The 26988-nt window shown below is 37.3% G+C and overlaps 1 protein-coding gene and 1 pseudogene across 4 annotated transcripts in view; both read left to right on the forward strand.

Annotated features, from left to right (window-relative positions):
- The first annotated feature begins 1982 nt into the window (after nt 1-1982).
- The window catches only part of C1H10orf67 (chromosome 1 C10orf67 homolog), a 195678-nt gene continuing 170672 nt past the window's right edge, over nt 1983-26988 (forward strand). For 2 of the 4 annotated variants that reach the window (XM_077153963.1, XM_077153987.1), the window contains exons 1-3: nt 1985-2686; nt 19681-19820; nt 21687-21775. In XM_077153963.1, the coding sequence (XP_077010078.1) occupies nt 19684-19820; nt 21687-21775 (226 nt within the window). In that variant the 5' untranslated portion in view covers nt 1985-2686; nt 19681-19683. Of the gene's footprint in view, nt 2687-19680; nt 19821-21686; nt 21776-26988 lie in introns of all 4 variants that reach the window. The other 2 variants (XM_077153972.1, XM_077153976.1) reach the window with 2 other exon arrangements.
- On the forward strand, nt 3789-4717 carry LOC143688277 (tetraspanin-3 pseudogene; annotated as a pseudogene).

The raw sequence follows: 26988 nt of genomic DNA on the forward strand, positions 1-26988 counted from the left end.
CGCGAAAGAACATATATTGTATGATCAGAAAAGCAAACTTGGAGTCAGAATCTAGAATACTGGTTATCAGGGGAGAAGATGAAAATAGTGAATAGAGAATTAAGGCTTAAAATGTCCAAAGTTCCTCATCAAAGAACTTCATCAAGAAAGTAGAAAGACATCCTACACAATGGGAGACAATATTTGGAAACGACCTATCAGATAAAGGTCTAGTATCCAGAATTTATAAAGAGATTGTCCAACTCAACAACAAAAAGACAGCCAACCCAATTACAAAATGGGAAAAAGACTTGAACAGACACCTCTCAGAAGAGGAAATACAAATGGCCAAAAGGCACATGAAGAGATGCTCAACGTCCCTGGCCATTAGAGAAATCCAAATCAAAACCACAATGAGATATCATCTCACACCCACTAGAATGGCCATTATCAACAAAACAGAAAATGACAAGTGCTGGAGAGGATGCGGAGAAAGAGGCACACTTATCCACTGTTGGTGGGAATGTCAAATGGTGCAACCACTGTGGAAGGCAGTTTGGCGATTCCTCAAAAAACTGAATATAGAATTGCCATATGACCCAGCAATACCATTGCTAGGTATCTACTCAAAGGACTTAAGGGCAAAGACACAAACGGACATATGCACACCAATGTTTATAGCAGCGTTATTTACAATTGCAAAGAGATGGAAACAGCCAAAATGTCCATCAACAGACGAGTGGCTAAACAAACTGTGGTATATACATACGATGGAATATTATGCAGCTTTAAGACAGAATAAACTTATGAAGCATGTAATAATATGGATGGACCTAGAGAACATTATGCTGAGTGAGTCTAGCCAAAAACTAAAGGACAAATACTGTATGGTCCCACTGATGTGAACCGACATTCGAGAATAAACTTGGAATATGTCATTGGTAACAGAGACCAACAGGACTTAGAAACAGGGTAAGATAATGGGTAATTGGAGTTGAAGGGATACAGACTATGCAACAGGACTAGATACAAAAACTCAAAAATGGACAGCACAATAATACCTAATTGTAAAGTAATCATGTTAAAACACTGAATGAAGCTGCATCTGAGCTATAGGCTTTTTTGTTTGTTTGTTTGTTTGTGTCTTTTTTTTTACTATTATTATTATTTTTATTTTTTTCTCTATATTAACATTCTGTATCTTTTTCTGTTGTTTTGCTAGTTCTTTTCCTAAATTGATGCAAATGCACTAAGAAATAATGATCATGCATCTATGTGATGATGTTAAGAATTACTGATTGCATATGTAGAATGGAATGATTTCTAAATGTTGTGTTAATTTCTTTTTTTTCTTTAATTAATTAAAAAAAAAGCAAACATGCTTAAACTGCTGAAAGTACTCTTGAGTGGAAATACTTAAATAAAAAGTAAATTAGATACTTCTTTCTGGTTCATGCCTTTATATTCATAACCATCTTATAAACTCAGATATGCCTATCATTTCAAATGCTAAGAAAAGTAAGCTCAACTAGAGAAGAAAATGAATGAATTTATCATCTCAACTTATACCTAAATATTTTGATAGTTTAAATATTTGTATTACTAATAGAAAATTTTACAAAATACTATGATTTTGTATAAAATAATTTTTACTTCTGTCACATTGGCTAGTTCCCTTCTCAGTTTAATCTGGCGTGTGGCAAACACAAAGCAGCTGGAAAGTAATATCATAATCAGATAATAACGACTATTAAATTTATGATCCGTTTCTAAGAAAGCTGTTTTAGAATTTGTTGGTCAAAAATGAGGGCTCAGTTACGAAAGAAGATGTAATAGGATACAGGAGATAGGAGAACCACAACAGGGTTGAGGAGAAGCACCAGATTTATGGTATAGGGAGTTCTTAGGATGATAGCTTAGGATGTCTAGCAGAGTGAGCAACCAGCCCATATTGGAAGAGGTCAGGAAATTCTAGAGTTACATATTTCAGAAAGAAGAAATTGAAGAAATACCTTGTATGCAAACATCTTGAGAGTAGATTTAGATAAATAGCAAAGTGTTTGGAGTTGAATGAGTCATAAGTATATAGAAAAACTAAACACATAAAAGATAATTTCTAATTCCAAGGAAAACAAAGAGTAGCCTTTACATAGCCAATGTTAATATTTATCTACTCAAAACTGTGGTATTGGAGTGATGGGGAATGGAATGTGTTAGCGTGTGTTGTGGTGAAATGGGGAGGAGAAAGGACCTAACTTCTTATCCTCCATACCTAATAATGCCTAAATCAGAAGAATCAAGAGGCTAGCATCACTAGCTTGCTATTTTGAGCTATGGTGTGATATGATAAATTTTTTATCCCAGTTCTTCAGTCCTCTGAAATAGTATCATACTTCCACACACTTGCCTCATGGTGAGTTGAGTATATTTTCCTGCTTCTTGACTCTGGATTTAGCCACCTGACTTGCTTTGGACATTGCAGTTTTATCAGATGTGATGTAAGCAGAGAGTTAAAATGTGGTTGTGCTGTTGGGCTTGCTTTCTTGTGCTTCTAGTATTGCCATAAGGAAAGCATACCCTGGTTGGTTGCTGTTCTCTAGTCTGGGAGTGGGGGGTACAAGCTGAGAGAGATGCACTGGCACTAAGCAAAAGTCCTTTCATTGTCCATTTGTACTATTCCCTGCAATCAACAAGCAATGTCTACCTGGTGAGTATGTAACTTTGCATTTTTCTTCATCCAATAGTCACTGAACCCAGTGATTTAAAAGCACAGTCTCTGGATTCAGAGTGGCTGGGCTTTCATTACAACGCTGGCACACACAAGCTTCGTGACCTTGGCCAAGTTACCATGCCCCAGTTTCCTCATTTGTGAAGAGGAGATGATAGCACCTATCTAAAAGGTCACTATGAAGTTCTGATCAATTAATCTATAAAACACTTAGAACAGCATCTGGCACACAGCACTAAAAATATTGACCTGAAGGGCATTTTTATAACCACACTTTATAAAATTTGGTGTATAGTAAGAAAAGTGGTGAGTTTTCAGTGTGTGGAGGTTGAGAATTGTTTGCTCTTCATTTAAAGCAGCTAATTACACTCTATTAATTCTAATGATGAATTTGGGGGGCAGGGGAAAGGCAAGGATGACAGGTACTTTTAGTGCAAGTTCCGGAGGTTCTTCTGATCTCTGAGAGGGTCTGTGAATTAAAAGTTTGATAACCCCAATAGCTTCTGTTTAATAGGGACATACAGTTTTCCATAAATGAATAGAATTTTAGGATGTAGGTTCTATACCTGAGATTTATACTTTAAATTAACAGAAGGTCATTCCTTTCAGAATTTGAATGCCTTCAGGAGTAGAAACTCTTTCCCCAATATGCTGAATTTCTCTTTCAACTCTGTGAAACATACATGTGCTGCACATAAGTTTTTGCTCTACTAAAACTTGAGACTGAACAGCGATAATACCGTAGAACATCATGCCCCCAGCTTCAAGCTAATATCTCAAAATTCAGGGTAATTTATTGAGGCTATTCCAAAAAGCTTTTGGCACCTGATGTATTTTAGTTTCCTAGGCTGCTCAAACAAATACCATGAAACAGGTCTTGTTAAATAATGGTTATTTGCTCAGGGCTTGAGGCTGGGTAAAAGTCCAAGCCAAGGAGTCATCAGGGCGATGGTTTCTTACGGAAGATTATGGCATTCTGGGGGCTGACTGCTGGCCATTCTTGTCACATGGCAAGGTACATGGTCTCTCCGTTCTCTACTGAGTTCTGTTGAATTTCGGATTCTTGCTTCCATGGCTTTTTCTCTGTCTGAATTTTATTCTACTTCTGTAGGAGTCCACTAATGAGATTAAGACCCATCCTGGGAACTGGGCATCTGCTGGGGCCTGAGCTCTGTGAAGGAGCAGGGGCCGCAGGGAGTGCTGTGCACAGCTCCTCTCATGGAGGATGGCCTCTGCAGGCAGACGCCATAGGCCAGTGCGGCAACATCTCTAAGGCTGTACTGGGGGTGCTGCTGGCCATTTTATGCCACGTGGGAGCCTATGTCTTCATCACTCTTGATGACTGTGACCACTTCTTTGAAGCTGTATACCTTCTCATCCCTGTTGTAGTGATCACAGCTGTAGGAGCCATGCTTTTCATTATTGGGCTAATTGGCTGCTGCACCACAATCTGGGAAAGCTGCTATAGACTCATCACATTGTCATCCTCCGCCTCTTCGTTTTTGTTACAGAAGTTGTAGTGGTTTTGGGATGCATTTACTGAGCAAAGTTAGAAACAAGGTTGATCGCAGCATTCAGAAAGTGTGTAAGACTTACAATGGAACCAGCCCTGATGCTTCTAGCCAGACTATTGATTTGTGGAATTCACAAGCACTCAGACTGGGAATATACTATCAAAGAAACCAAAAACCAGAGTGTCCCTCTTAGCCATTGCAGAGAGAGTGCCAGCAGCTGTGATGGCAGTCTGATCCACCTCTCTGACCTCTGTGCTGAGGGTTGTGAGGCTCTGGTTGTGAAGAAGCTACAAGAAATCATGATGCATGATGATTACCTGGGCAGTGCCGGCATTTGCAGCTACTTAGCTGCTGGGCGTGCTGTGTTGCATGCGTCATGTTGTGCAAAAGAATTAGAAATACTGCTTAGGAGCTCCTCATCACAGGTGGAACTTATGCATAGTAGAAAATTCAAACCTGAAGTTGTTTGTCTTGTTTTTCTGATTTGGAAGGTGAATTAAGCAGGTCTGCTGCTATTGGTCCTGAATTCATTTAGTTGAAGCATACATACACTGGTGTTGGGCAAGGCAGCTTGACTCTTCATATACCTACTTTTCTACCTACTTTCCTACTTATTTACTGGTGACTTTCTTTTCCCTTGTTCTGCCTGACTCTCCATGCCCTAAATTTTTAAGTATGGTGGTAAATGTTCTCATTCCAGAACCATTTGTGATCTGTGTATTGAGGTACAGTTGAAGGAGGATGTGGGTCTGCTTTTGTTAGCTCCAATTAATTCTGAAGTAATACCAGATCCTTTCAGTCTTTACAGTTAGAATTTTTGGGCAAAGGTTTAGGGAGAAGAGGGAGGAAGCCAGCTCTCTGAACTTAACACCAGATGGTGCCCTCTCATCAGTATGTATATATAGGCCATAGTCCAATAAGATAGCAATTGTACAAACTGTCTAAAGTAGACTTTAGGATCATATAGTGTGTATTTTGGTTCATCTTCAAAATCAGAGACTTATCTTTTAAACTAGTGATTTTAATCAAAGCTGGCTTTATAGAGGAATGCAATGTATGCACTACTGCTTTAAAACAATTAATGTGAGTGTGTGTTTTTATATGATTGAGCCCTGTTCATCATAAGTCTTAAACTTGAATGGAATAATGTACCCATGTAGGCTAGCAAAATACTATGTAAATATGAGCTCAATTTTAAATAGAAAAATCGAATTCAATAAACCCTGTATTACCCTCAAAAGAAAAAAAAGACCCATCCTATGGGGGCTGGGCCATGCCTTAACTGAAGCAACCTCATCTTCACATCCACAAGAATTGCTTAGATTTAAGAACATGTTTTTCTGGGATACTCACAGCTTCGAACCAACACGTGATGTTTCAATCCATTTGTAATCTTTTAGTAAATCTGTGGAATATTTAGACTGATGTTAAATTCAGTTGCAGGGCTGTGTCATGGTGGCTCAGCAGGCAGAATTCTCACCTGTCATGCCAGAAACCCGGATTCGAATGCCAGTGCCTGACCATGCAAGAAAAAAAAAAAGATTCAGTTGCAAAGATTTAATGGAAATCTTTGGGAAATAAAAAGTTTTCTAGAGTTGAGCTACTATTTGAACCAGAGCTAATTCAGGAAAATAAAAGTTTTTTATAAGCCACACTTGTTTAAATGAATGTAGGAAATGCAATCATACTATAAACACTATCTTTCTCCCTGTTTCTTCTGAGTATAATGGTCACCTCATCCTTTGTAATGACCATATAGAATTCCATTGACTTATTTACGAATTCCATAATTTATATAAATGTCCTATTGATGTGTTGCTTTTGGAGATTTTAATCTTTTTTTTTTTTTTTTTTTTACTATTCTCAATGAACACCTTCACGTGAATTGCAATACCTGGTTATAATAAACTCCTTGTGTGGGAAATGAGACCTGATGAGCTAGGGAAGAAAGATTTTTATTTTTTTGAAAATGAGATTTTTAATCTAAGAGAAAAGATTCTTTGAATGATATTGAGGATATATTACAATCTGGTTTTAAAATAGACATACATTTAAAACAGATCTTATAATAATTTCAATAAATCAGGCACTCCAGAACACAATTGTGGAGGTATAACAACTACTTAATGTTCTAAGGGGATAAAGATGTTTTTCAAATATAGACAGAAATTAAGTCTTTCTACAAGCTAACCCTAAGGTCTATTCTGCTCTATAGACTGCAATATTATCGTTAGTTTCGTATACTTTTACTTTAAAGAACTGCCACCACAGGAAGACATTTCTGAAGGTTTTCCCGGACATATACAGCCACATTTTCTGTCGTGCTCATGACCTCAGGGAAATGTGGCACATCCAGATCCAGATTCTTGCGTTCAAGAGGCTTCATAATTGCCTCCTCCATTACCCTTGGAGGTCAGTCAAGTTCATAACCATCCCCACAAAAGCTCAACTGGGGGAGAAGGATTTTGAAGTGAGGATGCAAATCCACATTAGAACAAGGTTACAGATAGCCCCGTGGGACACCCCCTAGATTCTGAGAAAGCAGGAAGTAGGGGCCTGCTTTTTAGGATGATTCAGTCTGAGTAAAAAAAAAAAAAAAAAGCACCCAATATGGTGGCAGTAAGATGGTGAATACCAAATACCATGAGAATAATTGGCTTTCTATCTTCTAAGCCAGTGGTTGGCAAACTACAGACTATGAGTGAAATCTGGCCCACTGTTTTGGGCAGCCTGCGTGCTATGAATAGTTTTTACATTTTTTTAAGTATTAGAAAAAATCATAAGAAGGTGAATATCTTGTGACACATGATAATTATATAAAATTAGAATTTCAGTGAGTAAATAAAGTTTTATTGAAACACAGCCACCCCCATTTGTTTATGTGTTATCTATGGCTGCTATTGTGCTACAGCAGAGTTGAACCGTTTTCACACAGACTATATGGCCCAAGAACCAAAAATGTTTCTGATCTGACCATTACAGAAAAAGTTTTCTGACCCTTGTTCTAAGCTATAAAGTAATAGCTAGAAGAGAACATTGTTGTGTGACATTTCTCAGAGATGGTAAGTGACTGTGTAACCACCTTGTTCCTTCTCCGCTCTCAAAGGCCTTCACATACCACCCCATATGCAGTGTGTACACCTTCCCCAACGGCATGACTGGCAGCAGCATCAGTCCTGACTTGGCCCTACAGCAGCCAGGGCCAAGTTGGTTCCCCTAAAACTGGTCCAGAGGTAGTGGTTGACTTGGCCCTACAGCAGTCAGAAGGTCCTTCAACCCTGGTCCTTCAGCAGCCAGAACTTTCCCTAATAGTGGAGGTTGAAGGGCTAGATTGAATTGCTCAACTTCTTAGATGTTTTGAATACTTATGTCATAGAATTAGTGAAATAAGTAAACTGTAATACTATTGATTTCTTGTTCCTGAAATTAGGTAGTGGACCATGTGATCACTGGTGTAGATCCTTGTTACCTAGAGTACGATCTACAAGTAAACAGCAGCGGCAGCGTGTTAGAACTTTTTAGAAATGCAGAACCCAAGCCCCACTCCAAATCTGCTGAATCAGAATCCACATTTTAACAACATCTCCAGGCATAGATGGAGACCAAACAAAACATTTCCTAGAAATGGGAAGCTTCTTTGAGGCCAAAAGACAAAATGTAACTGAACTTAGCCACACCAGTAATGGACCAGATGGCTGTGCTAGGTACAGAAACCGTAAAGATGAAAAGGCCTGTTGATTATGGAAACTTCCAAATATGCACACAAGTAGAAAGATTAATACAGTGAGCCACTGCATGCTCAACACACAACTTCAACAGTTGTTAGCATTTTGCCAGATATGTCTCTTCTCTTACCCACCCTCCACCAATCTTTCACTGAATGGTTTTGGCATCCTGTGATTCATTACCTAGACTCATTATTTCATTAATGTTTGCAAATGATGATTTCATAATTCTGTTGTTCCTTCTGCTTTTGCTGGTTCTGTGAAGAACTGTCCTTTGTCTTGCCTGTCCCTCTGAGCCACAGGTGACGGCTCGCAGAAGAAAGGCAGAATAATGCTCGACACTCTCCCTTTACTCGCCTGTCGTCAGACTAGCAACCTCCAAATGAGTATTTTGTTTTCTTTTTCTGCTTTCTCAGTCACTAATGTTATTGATATTGATTGGTTATCACAGAGACCAGGCTTTATGCCAAGGAGTATATAGCACTCATTACCCTTCCTGCTTCATTTCAAAGCAATACAACACTTTATTCAAAATAATCCACAACATATGCATTCACAGAGCAGCGTTAAAAGATGAATTTTTCTTATGCTCCCAAAGCAATGACATGAAGAAGCATCAGCTGTGGATTTTGAGTGGGAATGGGAAGACATGAGGGGCGTTGCTTTCAATAGAACAACTCTTCAAATGTGACCCGCATAAAACAAAATCATTTCAGACATCTCTTTGGTTTTGAATACAAGCTGTCAGCAGAAGAAAGCTAATCTCTGCATTTTCCACTCTTTTTGACAGTCCAGCAGAAATGTTTCTCCTTACTGATTGCAGATCCCAAACAACTTCTGAATCGTTCAGAAGTTTGAAATTCTCTATGAACATGGACCCTGAACCCCTTTTTGTTCACTGGAAATAGTTCACAGCCCCCTGCCCCTGGAACTCTGGGTGCTGGGCAGAAGGGAGGGCTCATGTGGGCAGCTCTGGGTTGCTAGGAGAGGTGAGGGCTGAACACGAGGCAGCCAGGAAGGGCCTAGACCAGAAGTAAGCATTCTGACAGACTTCTCAATTACCATGCTAAGGGCATTGGATTCGGCTCTACTTGTGTGCAGTGTGCCATCTTTACAGCTTTGTAGAGACGGAAGTGGTGCAGCTGCCTCAGTCCAGCCCTGTGGGAAGCCAGAGCTTTAACAGCTGTTTAAAAAAATCCCCACGTGGAAAATGCAAATAAGTGTTTTTTTAAGTATCTTTATGAATTCATTAATTTTTAAAGATTTGATAGGTTTTAATCCACTGCAGTAATTATCTTTTCTGTCCTTAAATTGTTCCATCTTTAAGGAGCACTTTAAGTTAGCATCTTTGTCCTTTTTATATTATCCAAGTATTCTGAAATCTTCCTTGCTTTCTTGCATAACAATATATTTAAGACTTATTTGGTAAATTTCCTGCAGGAGAGTTGGGCAAGCAGGTCTAGGTCCTGATATTAGGAAATTGCATTTAGTGACCACCAGTCTGCGTGCTTGCAATTAGTAAAGTTCATTCCTACTGGGTTGTCATTGCTTTCAGGCCTTTTCAGTGGACAGACTAGGAAACACATTTTTATAGGAAGAGAAAAAGATATCATGACTTCATACTTACTGATAGTCCAACGCAATTAAGGATTATAAGAGTTTTAACTTAACATCTTTTATTTTATTTGTATTCTTTTCTCATACCACAAAAAGTACTAATAAAACCTTAAAAATTTTAAATGTGGCATAGAATACCATATACAGAGTCAAATGACAAGTATGGGGAAAATATTTATTGTCCAGAAGACAGACAAAGGGGTAATTTCACTTCTATGTAAGCAAATTTTACAAATCAATAAGGAAGGATAAATGCTCTCTAAAAAGTAATTTACAGAAGAAATATAAAAGATGCCTAATTTCTCTGGGTTGGGTTAGTACTGTGTACCCAAGCAAAACATGTTCGTCAACATAATCCATTCTTGTGGGTGTGAACCCATTGTCAATAGGACTTTTGATGAAATTAACTTCCATTAAGGTCTCAATCCTATTACTGGAGCACTTTATAAGAGGACAGAAGTTCAGAAAGATTGGAGAAGCCACAAAGGGGGAGCAGTGAGCAGCCAGAAGCTAAACAGCAACAGAACCGGAGGAAATGTGAGGCCAGGAGGGGCCGCCGAGTGCACTGTGACAGAGGGGCCCAGGATGGAGGATCACCACAGTCAGCCTAGAGCACCAGTGTTTGGGAGGAATGCTTGGCCTTGATGAGGCCTTGATTTGCACTTCTTGGGCTCAAAACCATGAGCTATTAAATTCCGTTGTTTAAACCAAGTCATTGCATGGTATTGGGCAGCCAAGAAAACTAAAACACTCCCTAATAACTAAAATTAAAAATTTAAACAAGACTTTTTCTTCCTTAGATTGTCAAAGTTAAAAAGGCTGGTCATCTGCAAAATCCCCTTGGGGGATTGGTGAGAAAGAGAAAATTCAGCTTCCCCAAGTGGAGAATTCTTGATATTCTCACAAGCACTGGGGACAACCAAAGGAATAGGCTGAGCCCCCAATCTTCGGATTTACTCATATGAAACTTAACCCCACAAAGGATAGGCTAAACCTACGTAAAATTAGGCCTAAGAGGCCTAAGAGTCACCCCCAAGAGAGCCTCTTTTGTTGCTCAGATGTGGCCTCTCTCTCCAGCCAACACAACAAGCAGTCTCACCACCCTACCCCTCTCTACGTGGGACATGACTCCCAGGGGTGTGGACCTTCCTGGCAACGTGGGACAGAGATCTTGGAATGAACGGAGACTCAGCATCAAGGGATTGAGAAAACCTTCTCAACCAAAACGGGGAAGAGGGAAATGAGACTAAGTGTCAATGGCTGAGAGATTCTAAACAGAGTTGAGAGGTTATCCTGGAGGTTATTCTTATGCATCAAGTAGATATCATCTTGTTATTCAAGATGTAATGGAGAGGCTGGAGGGAACTGCCAGAAAATGTAGAGCTGTGTTCCAGTAGCCATGTTTCTTGAGGATGATTGAATAATGACACAGCTGTCACAATGTCACTGTGTGAGTGTGAAAACCTTGTGTCTGATGCTCCTTTTATCTACCTTGTCAACAAAAGAGTAGAACATATGGAATAAAAATAAATAATAGGAGGGAAAGCTACTTAATTCATTCTATGAAGCCAACATCACCCTCATACCAAAACCAGGCAAAGATATTACAAAAAAAGAAAACTACAGACCAATCTCTCTAATGAATATAGATGCAAAAATCCTCAACAAAATTCTAGCAAATCGAATCCAGCAACACATTAAAAGAATTATACATCATGACCAAGTAGGATTCATCCCAGGTATGCAAGGATGGTTCAATATAAGAAAATCAATTAATGTAATACACCATATCAACAAATCAAAGCAGAAAAATCACATGATCATCTCAATTGATGCAGAGAAGGCATTTGACAAGATTCAACATCCTTTCCTGTTGAAAACACTTCAAAGGATAGGAATACAAGGGAACTTCCTTAAAATGGTAAAGGGAATATATGAAAAACCCGCAGCTAATATTATCCTCAATGGGGAAAAATTGAAAACTTTCCCCTTAAGATCAGGAACAAGACAAGGATGTCCACTATCACCACTGTTATTGAACATCGTGTTGGAAGTTCTAGCCAGAGCAGTTAGACAAGAAAAAGAAATACAAGGCATCAAAATTGGAAAGGAAGAAGTAAAACTCTCACTGTTTGCAGATGATATGATACTATATGTCGAAAACCCTGAAAAATCCAAAGCAAAACTACTGGAACTAATAAACGAGTACAGCAAAGTAGCAGGTTACAAGATCAACATTCAAAAATCTGTAGTGTTTCTATACACTAGCAATGAACAAGCTGAGGGGGAAATCAAGAAACGAATGCCATTTACAATTGCAACTAAAAGAATAAATACTTAGGAATAAATTTAACTAAAGAGACAAAAGATCTATACAAAGAAAACTATAAGAAACTGTTAAAAGAAATCACAGAAGACCTAAATAGATGGAAGGGCATACCATGTTCATGAATGGGAAGACTAAATATAGTTAAGATGTCAATTCTACCTAAATTGATTTACAGATTCAATGCAATACCAATCAAAATCCCAACAACTTACTTTTCAGAAATAGAAAAACCAATAAGAAAATTTATCTGGAAGGGCAGGGTGCCCCGAATTGCTAAAAGTATCTCAAGGAAAAAAAACAAAGCTGGAGGTCTCACGCTGCCTGACTTTAAGGCATATTATGAAGCCACAGTGGTCAAAACAGCATGGTACTGGCATAAAGATAGATATATTGACCAATGGAATTGTATAGAGTGCTCAGATATAGACCCTCTCATCTATGGACATTTGATCTTTAATAAGGCAGTCAAGCCAACTCACCTGGGACAGAACAGTCTCTTCAATAAATGGTGATTAGAGAACTGGATATCCATATGCAAAAGAATGAAAGAGGACCCGTATCTCACACCCTATACAAAAGTTAATTCAAAATGGATCAAAGAACTAAACATTAGGTCTAAGACCATAAAACAGTTAGAGGAAAATGTAGGGAGATATCTTATGAATCTTATAATTGGAGGCGGGTTTATGGACCTTACACCTAAAGCAAGAGCACTGAAGAAATAAATAAATAAATGGGAGCTCCTCAAATTAAACACTTTTGTGCATCAAAGAACTTCATCAAGAAAGTAAAAAGACAGCCTACACAATGGGAGACAATATTTGGAAACGACATATCAGATAAAGGTCTAGTATCCAGAATTTATAAAGAGATTGTTCAACTCAACAACAAAAAGACAGCCAATCCAATTACAAAATGGGAAAAAGACTTGAACAGACACTTCTCAGAAGAGGAAATACAAATGGCCAAAAGGCACATGAAGAGATGCTCAATGTCCCTGGCCATTAGAGAAATGCAAATCAAAACCACAATGAGATATCATCTCACACCCACCAGAATGGCCATTATCAACAAAACAGAAAATGACAAGTGCTGGAGAGGATGTGGAGAAAGAGGCACACTTATCCACTGTTGGTGGGAATGTCAAATGGTGCAACCACTGTGGAAGGCAGTTTGGCAGTTCCTCAAAAAGCTGAATATAGAATTGCCATACGGCCCAGCAATACCATTGCTAGGTATCTACTCAGAGGACTTAAGGGCAAAGACACAAACGGACATTTGCACACCAATGTTTATAGCAGCATTATTTACAATTGCAAGGAGATGGAAACAGCCAAAATGTCCATCAACAGACAAGTGGCTAAACAAACTGTGGTATATACATATGATGGAATATTATGCAGCTCTAAGACAGAATAAACTTATGAAGTATGTAACAACATGGATGGACCTAGAGAACATTATGCTGAGTGAGACTAACCAAAAACTAAAGGACAAATACTGTATGGTCTCACTGATATGAACTGACATTAGTGAATAAACTTGGAGTATGTCATTGGTAACAGAGACCATCAGGAGATAGAAATAGGGTAAGATAGTGGGTAATTGGAGCTGAAGGGATATGGACTGTGCAACAGGACTGGATACAAAAACTCAGAAATGGACAGCACAATACTACCTAACTGTAATGTAATTATGTTAAAACACGGAATGTAGCTGCAAGTGAGAATGATAGAGGGAGGAGGGCTGGGGACATAAATGAAATCAGAAAGAAAGATAGATGTTAAAGATTGAGATGGTATAATCTAGGAATGCCTAGAGTGTATAATAATAGTGAAATGTACAATGTACAAATTTTAAAAATGTTTTTGCATGAGGAAGAACAAAGGATTGTCATTGTTGCAGGGTGCTGAAAATAGATGATAACTAATACTTCAAAATGCCACATTATGTGTAAAACTAAAGCAAAAAATGTTTATTTGTTACAAAATTTGTATTTTGACTAGAGCATTTCCCAATATAACTCATGTAGATAGTTTGATTGAATGTCATAAGTACTTGGAATCTCAGGTAGCACATGAGATTTTGTTGGTTTGTCCAGAGTGATGCCCCGATCAATCCCAGAATGATTTGATCAGTGACTGGAAAAGTATTTGCAAGCCCCCTTCGGGGAATGGTGAGAGTGGGGAGAAATTCAACTTTCCCAAGTTGAATTCTTGATATTCTCACAAGCAGTGTGGACAACCAAAGCTATAGGCTGAGCCCCCAGTCTTGGGGTGTGTTCACATGAAACTTAACCCCACAAAAGATAGGTCAAGTCTACTTAAAATTTAGGCCTAAGAGTCACCCCCAAGAGAGCCTCTTTTGTTGCTCAGATGTGGCCTCTCTCTCCAGCCAATATGATGAGCAGTCTCACCACCCTCCCCCTCTCTGCATGGGACATGACTCCCAGGGGTGTGGACCTTCCTGGCAACGCGGGACAAAGATCCTGGAATGAGCTGAGACTCAGCATCAAAGGACTGAGAAAAACCCTAGAATGAGCTGAGAATTAACATCAAGAGACTGAGAGAACCTTCTCGACCAAAAGGGGGAAGAGTAAAATGAGGCAAAGTGTCAATGGCTGAGAGATTCCAAACAGAGTCGAGAGGTTATCCTGGAGGTTATTCTTATGCATTAAGTAGATATCACCTTGTTGTTCAAGATGTAGTGGAGAGGCTGGAGGGAATTGCCTGAAAATGTAGAGCTGTGTTCCAGTAGCCATGTTTCTTGAGGATGATTGAACAATGATATAGCTTTCACAATGAGACTCTGTGAATGTGAAAACCTTATGTCTGATGCTCCTTTTAGCTACTATATCAACAGAAGAGTAGAACATATGGAATAAAAATAAATAATAGGGGGAACAAATGTTAAAATAAATTCAGTTTGAAATAGTGGTAAATGCAAGTGAAGGGTAAGGGGTATGGTACATATAGTTTTTTTTTCTCTATTATCATTTTATTTCTTTTTCCATTGTCTTTTTATTTCTTTTTCTAAATCGATGCAAATGTAGTAAGAAATGATGAATATGCAGCTATGTGATGATATTAAGAATTACTGATTATATATGTAGAATGGAATGATTTCTAAATGTTTTGTTTGTTAATTTTTTTTAATTAATAAAAATAAATAAATAAATAATAGGGGGAACAAGTGCTAAAATAAATTTAGTTTGAAATGCTAGTGATCAATGAAAGCAAGAGGTAAGGGGTAAGGTAGGTATAATCTTTTTTTTTTTTTCGTGGGACATGACTCCCAGGGGTGTGGACCTTCCTGGCAAAGTGGAACAGAAATCCTAGAATGAGCTGGGACTTAGCATCAAGGGATTAAGAAAACCTCCTTGACCAAAAGAGGGAAATGAGACAAAATAAAGTATCAGTGACTGAGAGATTCCAAACAGAGTCAAGAGGTTATCCTGGAGGTTATTCTTATGCATTAAATAGATGTCACCTTTTTAGAAAAGATGTAATGAAGAGGCTGGAGGGAAGTACCTCAAAATATTGAGCTATGTTCCAGTAGCCATATTTCTTGAAGTTGAATGATATAGCTTTCGCAGTGTGACTGTGATTGTGAAAACCTTGTGTCTGATGCTCCTTTTATCTACCTTATCCGACAGATGAGTAAAACATATGGATTAAAAACAAATAATAGGGGGATCAAATGTTAAAATAAATTTAGTAGATTGAAATGCTAGTGATCAATGAAAGGGAGAGGTAAGGGGGATGGTATGTATGAATTTTTTTCTGTTTTCTTTTTGTTTCTTTTTCTGAATTGATGCAAATGTTCTAAGAATTGTTCATGATGATATGTGATGATATTGTGAGTTATTGATTATATAAGAATGGAATGATCATATGGTAAAAATGTTTGTGTTTGTGTGTGGTTATGTTTAATAAAAAAATTTTTTCAAAGTACAAAAATAAAAAAAGATTGGTCATCAGCTCAGGCTACATGCCCACACTCTGGCTGCTGGGAGCTGAGGGCTGTCTTGCTCTCTCGGCCTCTGTGGAAAGACCTCTGATGACCAGAAAGATGGTCGGGTGGAGGGTGCTCTTACAGCCATGGGGCGGCCCCCAGGGGAAAGCACTGACCCGGGCTGTGGAGAAGCAGCAAGCAGGGAGGACGGGGGTGCAGGACCAGGCCATCTGCTGTCTACGGTGGGAATGTTACATTCTCCTATGCTTGGACTTAGTCTTGGGTACAGTCAACAGCCAGAATGAGGCCCAGTTATTTTCCTGGATGTGAGCTGAATATAAATTTGGAATTCATTATCTAAAGTTTCTTAAAACTCAAAGCTGTAAACGCAGCAAGTTAAGTATTTGGCTTTTTGACATATATTTTAATTTCTTCACCAGCCTCTTACTAAAAGTATCTGTGATGGTTTGTAGGCTTTATGGGCCCCAGAAAAGATCATGTTCTTAAAGCTAATCCATTCCCGTGGGTGTAGACCGATTGTGGTTGGGACATTTTGGTTAGGTTATTTCAGTAGAGGTGTGCCTCAAGTGGTTCTTAATCCTTTTACTCGAGTCCTTTAAAAGAGGAAGAAATTCAAAGGAAGCCCCAGAAATCAAAGAGTAAGACACAGAAGACAAAGAGAAAGACACATCTGATGGAAAAAAAAAGCCGCAGAAACTGAACAAAACTTTGTAGTTGAGGCATGTGTGTCAACACCTGTCTTTTTACGTGGAAAAGCCTGGACTGGCAGGCAGCTCTTTGGATTGCATACTTCAGCTGTTTCCTTAGACAAAATTCAGGTAACCAACCCTAAAGACAGTTCTGGTATACGGTGTTTGGACACTTTGATCAGCTGGGACTGGGTTATGAAAAGAAAACAGACACATAGTCAAGCCAGACAGATTAAAATATTCCTTTCCCTTTGTGTTATCATTTTCATTGAGTAATTTTTTTTTTAATAATCACTCAAGTGTTTATTGATCGCCCCCTGAATCTAATGGTGGGGCTGGACACGGTTTCATTGACACCTAACACAAAAGTGGAATTGGTCAAGTGTCAAACTAAAAAAATCACCGAATGAAAACATTTCATAGACTTTAAATATAGTTTAATATGATTTACTTTGTCAGAATGGTCTGAGGGTCCTGTATTAAATATCTCTGTTAGGGTGGACTTTGCTGCATTTTTCAGATGTGGCCTCTCTCTAACCCAACTTAGCAAGCGAACTTACCTCCCTCCCACTATGTGGGACATGACGGGCAAGGTGGGACAGAACTGGAATGAACCGGGACCCGACATCATGGGATTGAGAAAGTCTTCTTGACCAAAAGGCAGAAAAAAGAAATGGGATAAAGTTTCAGTGGCTGAGAGATTTCAAACAGTAGAGAAGTTATCCTGGAGGTTATTCTTATGTATTATATAGATATCCCTTTTTAGTTTATCATATATTGGAGTGGTTAGAGGGAAGTACCTGAAACTGTTGAGCTGTGTTCCAGTCGCTTTGATTCTTATAGACAATTGTACATCTATATAGATTTTACAGTGTGACTGTGAAAATCTTATGTTTGATGCTTCTTTTATCCAGGGTATGGACAGATGAGTGAAAAAGAAGGATAAAAAATAAATAAATAATGGTGAGGGTGTAAAGGGAAAAAATTGAGTAGATTGAAATACCAGTGGTCAATGAAAGGGAGGGATAGCATGGGATATATGAAGGTTTTCTTTTTTTGTGTTATTTTTCTGCAATGATGCAAATGTTCTAAAAAATGATTATGGTGATGAATACATAACTATGTGATGATATTGTGAGCCATTGATTGTATACCATGTATAGATGGTATGTATGTGGAGATTTCTCAATAAAAATATTTTTTAAAAAGAGCATGACCTTTTCTGGAGTACTTAACAGCTTCTAACCAGCACAGGTAGTATTTGAGGGGAAAATACACCTAATGCAAACTGTGGACTGTCATTAACAATAATGTTTTACTATTCTTCCATCAATCGAAACAAAGATACCACACCAATACTAAGTGCTAATAATGGGGGAGGAGGGTCTTTCTGAAGCAATGAAATTATTCTAAAAATGATTGTGGTGATGAATGTACAACTCTGTAGTTATACTGAGAGCCACTGATTGTACATGTCGAATAGATTGATGTACGAATAAAACTGCTTCAGAAATAATTTTTAAAAATGGCCAAAGGGTGCTAGGATTGGAGGACTTCTCAGATTTCAGTTTGAAAATGATTACTGGAAAGTGGGAATTTCAGAGTGTTTCTGTTATATATGTATTCCAAAAGCAACACATAAAGTGTCCAGGGGAAATGTGGTTATCTGGCCTAATTTGATCATCAGATCTAGACTGGAAATCTAGATTTGTTAAAAAAAAAATTTGGTAGTCACTGTTGGCAAGCATACAAAAAGCAAGCATTCTCATGAGCTCAAATTCGGTGCTATTTAGTTATTTCCCCACTACTTAGTTATGAACTCCATAACTATGACAACTTGATCATATTCATGTTTGCTTATATTCCCAGTTCTGAATCTGCTTTTGATAATTGATCTTATCCGAATCATTGAGTAACTGTATGAGGGGAAGTACTGACCTGGAAAGCAAAAGAATGAACTCATTATGTTCTAAGCTAGCACTACTTTATAGCTGAAAACTCTAGAATAATAAATTCTGATAATAATAACCTAATACATGTAGAAGAAATTATAGAATTTTGCAGCCAACGTAGTAATAAGTGATTTAGGCACGTGTCAAAATCAGTCATGCACTGGTTGAAAGTTTGTTGGAGAACAGGTTGTTTATACATTCTTAAGGAATCTCCACAAATAACTTATTAATTACAAAGGAAAAATGTACTTTAATGGAGAGATGTACTATCACCACCTTTACCAAGTGATCAGAGTTAACATCACAATAATGGGAAAAGCTGACATCACTTCTGGTGGTTGTCATGTGGAAGAACTCAGCCTCACGTATGTAGTATTCCTGTCCAAAATGTGTAATCTGAAGTGGGTCATGAGAAAATGATCACACAATCCCAACATGAAGGACATGCTGTGAAACAAGCTGTGCTCTTCAAAAATGCCCCTGTTGTGAAAGACAGCCCCCTAAAAATAGGCTGTAAAATTGTTCCAGGCTAAAGGAGACTAAAAAGAGTTCACAGCTAAAAGCCATGCATGATTCCTACTCGGGCAAAATGGAAGAGTTTGGGGAAGTGGAGAAAAGAGATGCAATAAAGGGCCTATTGGAAGAGTCAGCAAAATTTGAATATGCAATAGACATTAGATGTTAACATAGTATTGGTATGAAATTTGATGAGTTTTCTTACACTGTAGTTACATGAGAATGTCTTTGTAAAGAGATACATGATGAATAATTTAATGGTGACAGGTCCTGACTTTTTCAACTTTATTTCTCATTCAGCAAAAATATAGTGTTTCTACTCATATAAATACATATTTATTTTATACGCATATGTAGAGAGGGAGAAAGCAAATGTAGCAAAATGCTAACTTGTGACACTGGATGAAGGATATGTGGGCTATCATTCTAATATTCTTGAAAATTTTCTGTTAAGTCTCAATTTTTGTTCAAACTAAACATTTTAATAATAAAAAAACTAATGGCAACATGAGCAAATTTGATATTAATGTGTAACGAATGATACCAAGAGAACATTTGTTATATAACCATGCTGAAAATATATAAAAGTAATGTAAAATAATATATTTTGAAAATAATTCTTTTTGTTTTGCAACATTTACATTCCTTTTTGACAGGTGATGGAGTACCTTATTGGTGGAGATGTGAAGTCTCTCCTACATATATATGGTTATTTTGATGAAGAAATGGCTGTGAAATATATTTCTGAAGTAGCATTGGCTCTAGATTACCTTCACAGACATGGAATCATCCATAGGTAATGACCAACTTTCCTCCAAACTATTATTTTTAAACAAGTCGTGTATTAAATATTTGAGTCTCAGATTTGCAGTAACCCCTTACCCATATATCCAGTTCATCTGAGCTTTAGTGGTAGCTTGTGTGAGTTTAGAAATTCCATCAACTCTTCTTTTGTCTCCTTGTGTTTTTTTAAATATATTTCTTTGATGATGAGCATAACATTTTAATGTGAAGAACACTGAATCCTTTTCCTCTCCTCTACCATCATACAAAAGTGCTGTGTTTTGTAGTCCCAGCTAATTGACTGGGACAAGATAATGTTTTAACTGTGCAAAGAAAGGTAAAGTGACTTTGCTCTGTTAAAACTTAATCTCACTTCTCTTTAAAGAGATAAATGTGATTTTTTTCTTACCTGCTTGAGTTTTTTTTTTCCCTAATAAGATTGTTTTCAGTTTGCTAAAGCTGCCAGAATACAATGTACCAGAAATGGATTGGACTTTATAAAGGGAATGTATTAAGGTATATGTTATAATTCTAAAGTGATAAAAATGCCCAAATTAAGGCAACAAGAAGATATCTTTTTGGAGGAGAGGCAGCCTCCAGGCTCGTCTGGGACATGGAAAGGCACTTGGCAACGTCTGTTGGCCCTCCTGGGTTGTCTCAGAATGGTTTTCTCAGCTGCTCTGGGTCCTTCTGGCTTCCCCTTTGGCGACCTTCTGCGTTTTCAAATATCCACATCTAGGCGGCTCTCCATACATCTCAAAGTATCTGCATCTGTGTCAGCTCCGAGCTCTCTTTCTCTTGGTGAGCTCTTTTTTTTTTTTAATGTAGCGACATACAAACATGAACATTCTTACCATATGATCATTCCATCCTTGGTATATAATCAATAACTCACAATATCTTCACATAGTTGTATATTCATCACCATTATCATTTCTTAGAATATTTGCATCAATTCAGAAAAAAAGAAAAAGAAGAAAGAAAAAAACTCATACATACCATACCCCTTACCCCTCCTTCTGACTGACTGCTAGTATTTCCATCTACCCAATATATTTTAGCCTTTGTTCCCCCTATTTTTTTCTATACCCCTTCTCACTCCCTTTCATTGATCACTAGCATTTCAATCTACTAAATTTATTTTAACATCTGTTCCCCCATTATTTATTTCTTGTTAACCCATATGTTTTACTCATCTGTCCATACCATAGATAAAAGGAGCATCAGACACAAAGTTTTCACAATCACACAGTCACATTGCGAAAGCTTTATCATTGTACAATCATCTTCAAGAAACATGGCTACTGGAACACAGCTCTGCATTTTCAGGCACTTCCCTCCAGCCTCTCCAATGTACCTTAACCAAAAAGGTGATATCTCCGTGAGCTCTTTTAAGGACCCCAGTAAATTAACTAAGATCTGTCTTAAATAGGTGGGGTCACATATCCATTTAATCAAAAGGTCACACCTGCAGTTGGTGTGTCACATCTCCATGGAAACAATGTAATCAAAAGGTCACAATCTAAACAATATGCCTATCCCCACAAGATTTGGATTAGGATTAAAAGAACATGGCTTTTCTGGGGCGCATAATAGTTTCAAACCAGCCCAGAAGTTTACTTTAATGTAGTATCTAATGACTAATACTAAAGATGGCCTAGTATTAAATCAGTTAACTGTTTTTGTTGATTCAGATATGTGGAAGAGGTTTTGCTTTTCAGATTTGCTTTCTGTATTTTATAAAGCCATCAATGAGTATCTTATTTTAGAGAAAATAATAAGATTTGACTTTTGTAACTTTCTCTTTTTTTCCCTTGCAACTCTAACATTAACGCTATTTCTTTTTTAATTATCTGCTATTTGTCTTTTGTATGTACAGGGATTTGAAACCAGACAATATGCTTATTTCTAATGAGGGTCATATTAAGCTGACAGATTTTGGCCTTTCCAAAGTAACTTTGAACAGAGGTAAGAAAAGTAGCAGGTAAGTGCCTTTTAAAAAAATCTTAACAAATTTTTAACATTGTATTTCATTAAATTATACAGTTTTCTTTGTTACTTCTACTGAATAAAATTTGATAACTATCCAAAGTAGGCTAGAAAGGTATAATGGTATCTTTTTTCAATTAAAGATGAAAAATGGAGCTCTTCAAAGTAGATCTCAAAATTTCTCTTCTTTTTACTTTTTATCCCTACTGAAATGGGTTGATACCAAGTAAACATCAGTAAGATGACTAAAATAACAATAACATGATAAAGGGTTACTTGCTAAAGAAATTATCCAAATATATATGACCACCATTTAGACCTTGGTGAACAAAGGGGCGAAGAAAATGAACACACAGTTCACACACATAAATATATAGGAGTGTGTTCATTTCACTGTTGGTAATTAAAGAATGCTAATTTAAATAAGAATAAAGGAACCAGCTTACACTATTAAACTAGCAACAAAAAAAGAAAACTGATGATCCAGTGTCAATGAAACTACAAAAATAAAAAAGCTCACTTAAGTTTTTCTTGATACATTATAAACTAGTGTTTTCTGAAGAAACTCTTATGTGTTTCAAGAAGCAAAAAGTTTTGATTTTCTTTGACCTGATGACTTATATCTTGGAATTTATTCTAAATAAATTGTTCAGAAGAAGAAATATATGTGTGAATAAACTGATTTGTAGAAGCATTGTTTCTAATAGAGGGAAACCAGAAATTAAGTTCGTCATAGAAATATGGGTAAATTATATCTTACTGGGGATTTGGAGGCATATTATGTTCTCTAATAAAAATGTAGAAAGACAGAAAGGTATTTCTGTTCCAGAAACCTACAAATACCACATGGGTCCCTGGATCAGATAAGTCACGAAATTCAGAGGGCCCAGCCTCTCCGGAACATCAACTAGTTCCACTCCCCACTCCCATATTATTGACAGTCCCTTCCAACATGAAAATGTTAGAAAGGCCATAGCCCAAACACCCCTAAAGAGTGGGAGAAAGATCAAAGATGATATTAGAGTTATAACAAAGAAGGTAGGGTTTAACAAATTAGTAAGAGTGCTAAGTCATATTGACATTTCTTTTAGTCTTCAGTACCTTAGAGCAGCTAGAAGTGAAAACCTGAAATTATGGAATTGTAACCCATACCAAATTCTGAAATCTGTTCTACAACTAATTGTTGCAATATGCTTTGAAATTTATTGCTTTTTTGTATATATATGTTATTTTTTACAAAAAAAGGAGAAAAGAGAGAAGGAGGAATATAAAAGAGAAGCTAGGATTTAACAAAAGATTATGACTGCTGAATGATTATATTGATATTTCTTTTGGTCTCCAGTGTCTTGGAGCAGCTAGAAGGAAAGAAAAAACCAAAAAATCATGGAAATGTAACCTATACCAAACTTTAAAATCTGATCTATAACTACTTGTTAAAATGTATTTGGGAATTTATTGCTCTTTTGTATATATGTTATATTTCACAATAAAAAAATAATGTTAGAAAAAAAGGAATCTCTGAAATAAATGAAAAGTAGAAACCAAAATTATGTTTATAAATTATAAGCTCTGGCATTATAATTATTTGAACATACATACAGATGTACAATTCTGTATTTCCAAGTACAAAGTTCCAAAACTTTTGAATACCAAAATTATTTCAGATGTTAAGTAAAATGTGACATGAGTTGACATGGACTATTTAGAGTCTTTTTAATCCCACCTCATGTGACTATTCATATATTTCAGTATAGAAGTAATACCTGGATCAGTAGGTGGGGCTGTGGTGTTAGTTCTCCAGGGCAGGTAGTAAATAACCAGGAACTGTCTGGAAAAACTGTTTGGGGGACATCTGTGACCAGACACACATTACACACCAGGCTCGAATCAGGGTAAGATCACAATGCAGAACTGTAAATAAAATCTCCGAAAGTGTGGAGATAGTGCCTCTTCCCAACCGGCAGACCAGGCTGTTTTGGAGACACTTCCCCATGGGAAGAAGAAGCAGTCTCTACTAAGAACAAGGCAAGGAAAACTCAGCAAGCGCCAACTTTTTTGGATTTAATTATCAAATTCAGACTGCTGAAAACAAGCTCTAAGCACAGATAAACCAGAGCAAAGATGAAAGGAACCTTGAGGTCTCTCCCAGCAGAGAACAAGTAGGCTGACAAAAAAAAAAAAAGTCTTCTTGAGCCTGCTGAGCTCAGAATACTGGAAAAGGGCTATGCCCCAGGAAAAGGGGCACACAGAGCTGAGTTCCATCCCAGGGCCAGACTGCTTCACAGGGGAATTTTATCAAACATTCCAAAAAGAACTAACAACAATCCTGCTCAAACTCTTCCAAAAAAATTGAAGAGGAGGGGAAGATACTTAATTCATTCTACAAAGCTGTTTCAGTTTGCTAAAGCTCCCAGAAAGCAATGTACCAGAAATCGATGGGCTTTTATAAAGGAGATTTATTAGGTTTTAAATGTACAGTTCTAAGGCCATGAAAATGTCTGAATTTAAAGCATGAACAAAATGACACCTGGACTCTAAGGCTGCCAGCATCTGGAACACCTCTGTCACCTGGGGAGGCACATGACTGGCATCTGCTGGTCGTGGCTCCCTGTTCATTGCTTTCAGCTTCTGATTCCAGGATCCTCTCTTAGCTTCTCTGGGATTCATCTGTGGATGAAAACTGTGGATTTCATCTCTTAGCATTTCCCAGGGTTTTTTGTGTCTCCAAGCATCTGTACTTTCTCCAAAATGTCTCCCTCTTAAAGGAATCTAGTAAGTGGATTACGACCTACCTTGAATGGGTAGGGTCGCATCTCCATGAAAACAACCTAATCAACAGGTCCCACTCAACAGTAGGTCTGTCCCCATAAGATTGAATTAGAAGAACATGGCTTTTCTGAGGATACATAACAGTTACAATCAGCATAGAAGCCAACATCACCCTAATAGCAAAGCCAGACAAAAATACTACAAGAAAATTACTGACTAATTTCTTTAATGAATCTACATGCAAAAATCCTCAACAAAGTACTTGCAAATAGAATCCAGTGGCTCATTAAAATAATACACCATGGGCGGGCCGCGGTGGCTCAGCGGGCAAAGTGCTTGCCTGCTATGCCGGAGGACCTCGGTTCGATTCCCGGCCCCAGCCCATGTAACAAAAACGGAGAAACAGAATACAATAAAACAAGAAAATGTTTAAAAATGTTTCCCTTTCTTCCTTCCTTCCTTCCTTCTATCCTTCCTTCCTTCTCTCTGTCTTTAAAAAAAATAAATAAATAATACACCATAACCAACTGGGTTTTCTTGCAGGTATGCCTGGAAACCTAGTTCACACAAGAAAATCAATGAATGTAATACACCACATCAATCAAGCAAAGCAAGAAACGCAGATGCACATCTCAAATGATACAGAAAAGGCATTTGACAAAATTCAACATCATTTCTTGGTGAAAACACTTCAGATGATAGGAATAGATGGGAACTTCCTCGACATGATAAAGGGAATATATGAAAAAAACATAGCTAACATCATACTCACTCCATGGGGAAATGCTGAAAGCTCGCCCTCTAAGATTAGGAAGAAGACGAGGATGCCCACTGTCACCATTGTTATTCAACATTGTACTGGAAGTTCTAGGTAGAGCAATTAGGGAAGAAAAAGAAATAAAAGGCATCCAAATTTAAAAGAAAGTAGTAAAACTCTCACTATTTATGATGACATGATCCTATATTTAGAAAATCCCAAAAAATATATGGTAAAGCTACTAGAGCTAAAAAATGAGGACAGCAAAGTGGCAGGATACAAGATGAACATGCAGAAATGAGTAGTGTTTCTATACACCAACAATGAGCAATCTGAGAAGAAAGTCAAGAAAAAAATTCCATTTGCAATAGCAACCAAAATAGTCAAATATTTAGAAATAAATTTAACTAAGGTCACAAAAAACTACACAGAAAACTATGAAAAATTGCTCATGGAAATCAAAGAAGTCCTAAATAAATAGAAGACTAAATATAAAATGTGAGTTCTACCAAAATTGATTTGTAGATTCAATGCAATACCAAGTAAAATCCCAACAACTTACTGTGTGTAAATGGGAAAACCAGTAATCAAATTTGATTGGAAGGGCAGAGTGCCCCAAATAGCTAAAAATATCTTGAGAAAGAGGAATGAAGTGGAAGGTCTCAAACTACCTGACTTTACAGCATATTGCAAAGTTATATAAACAGCATAGTACTGGCATAAGCATAGGTATATTGATCAATGGAATCAAACTGAGTGTTCAGAAATAGGCCCTCTCTTCTATGGACTCAACTGGGACAGAGCAGCCTCTTCAAAAAATGGTACAAAAAATACACATCCAAAAGAATGAAAGTGGACCCCTCACTCACACCTTATACAGAAAATAACAGAAATGGATCAAAGGCCTAAACTTTAGAGCTAAGACTATAAAACTTTTAGAGGAAAATATAGGTAATTTTGTGATAGGTAATGGTTTCCTAGACCGTTTATGGAAAGCACAAGCAATGAATGAATGAAGAAATAGGTAAACGGGATCTCCTCAAAATTGAATACTTTTGTGCATCAAAGGACTTTGTCAGTAATGTAAAAAACACACCTGACACAATGGGAGAAAATATTTGAAACCACATATCTGATAAAGAGTTTAATATTCAGAATATAAGAAGATATCCTACAATTCAACAACAAAAAGACAACCCAATTTATAAATGAGCAAAAGACATGGACGGACATTTTTCCAATGAGAAAATACAAATGGCTCAAAAACATATGAAAAGATATTCCACCTCATTATCTATTTGGGAAAAGCAAATTAAAACTATAATCATCTCATGCCTTTTAGAATGGCCATTATCAAAAAAACAGAAAACAAGTGCTAGAGTGAATGAGATGAAAAAGTTGTACTTCTGCACCGTTGGTGGGAATGCAGAATGGTGCAAGTGCTCCGGAAGACAGTTTGGCGGTTCCTCAGGAACCTAAGTAATAGGATTGTTATATGACCCAACAATCCCATTACTAGGTAAATAGAGGAACTGGAGATAGGGAAACCAATGGACATTTTCTTTAAACTTTTTATTGTACAGTTTAACATATATACAAAGCAAAGAAATAAAAAAGCAATAGTTGTCAACACTCTTCAAAAAGTGGTTACATGATAGATCCCAGA

Source organism: Tamandua tetradactyla, chromosome 1 (assembly GCF_023851605.1).
Source record: "Tamandua tetradactyla isolate mTamTet1 chromosome 1, mTamTet1.pri, whole genome shotgun sequence".
NCBI classification, from domain to species: Eukaryota; Metazoa; Chordata; class Mammalia; order Pilosa; family Myrmecophagidae; genus Tamandua; species Tamandua tetradactyla.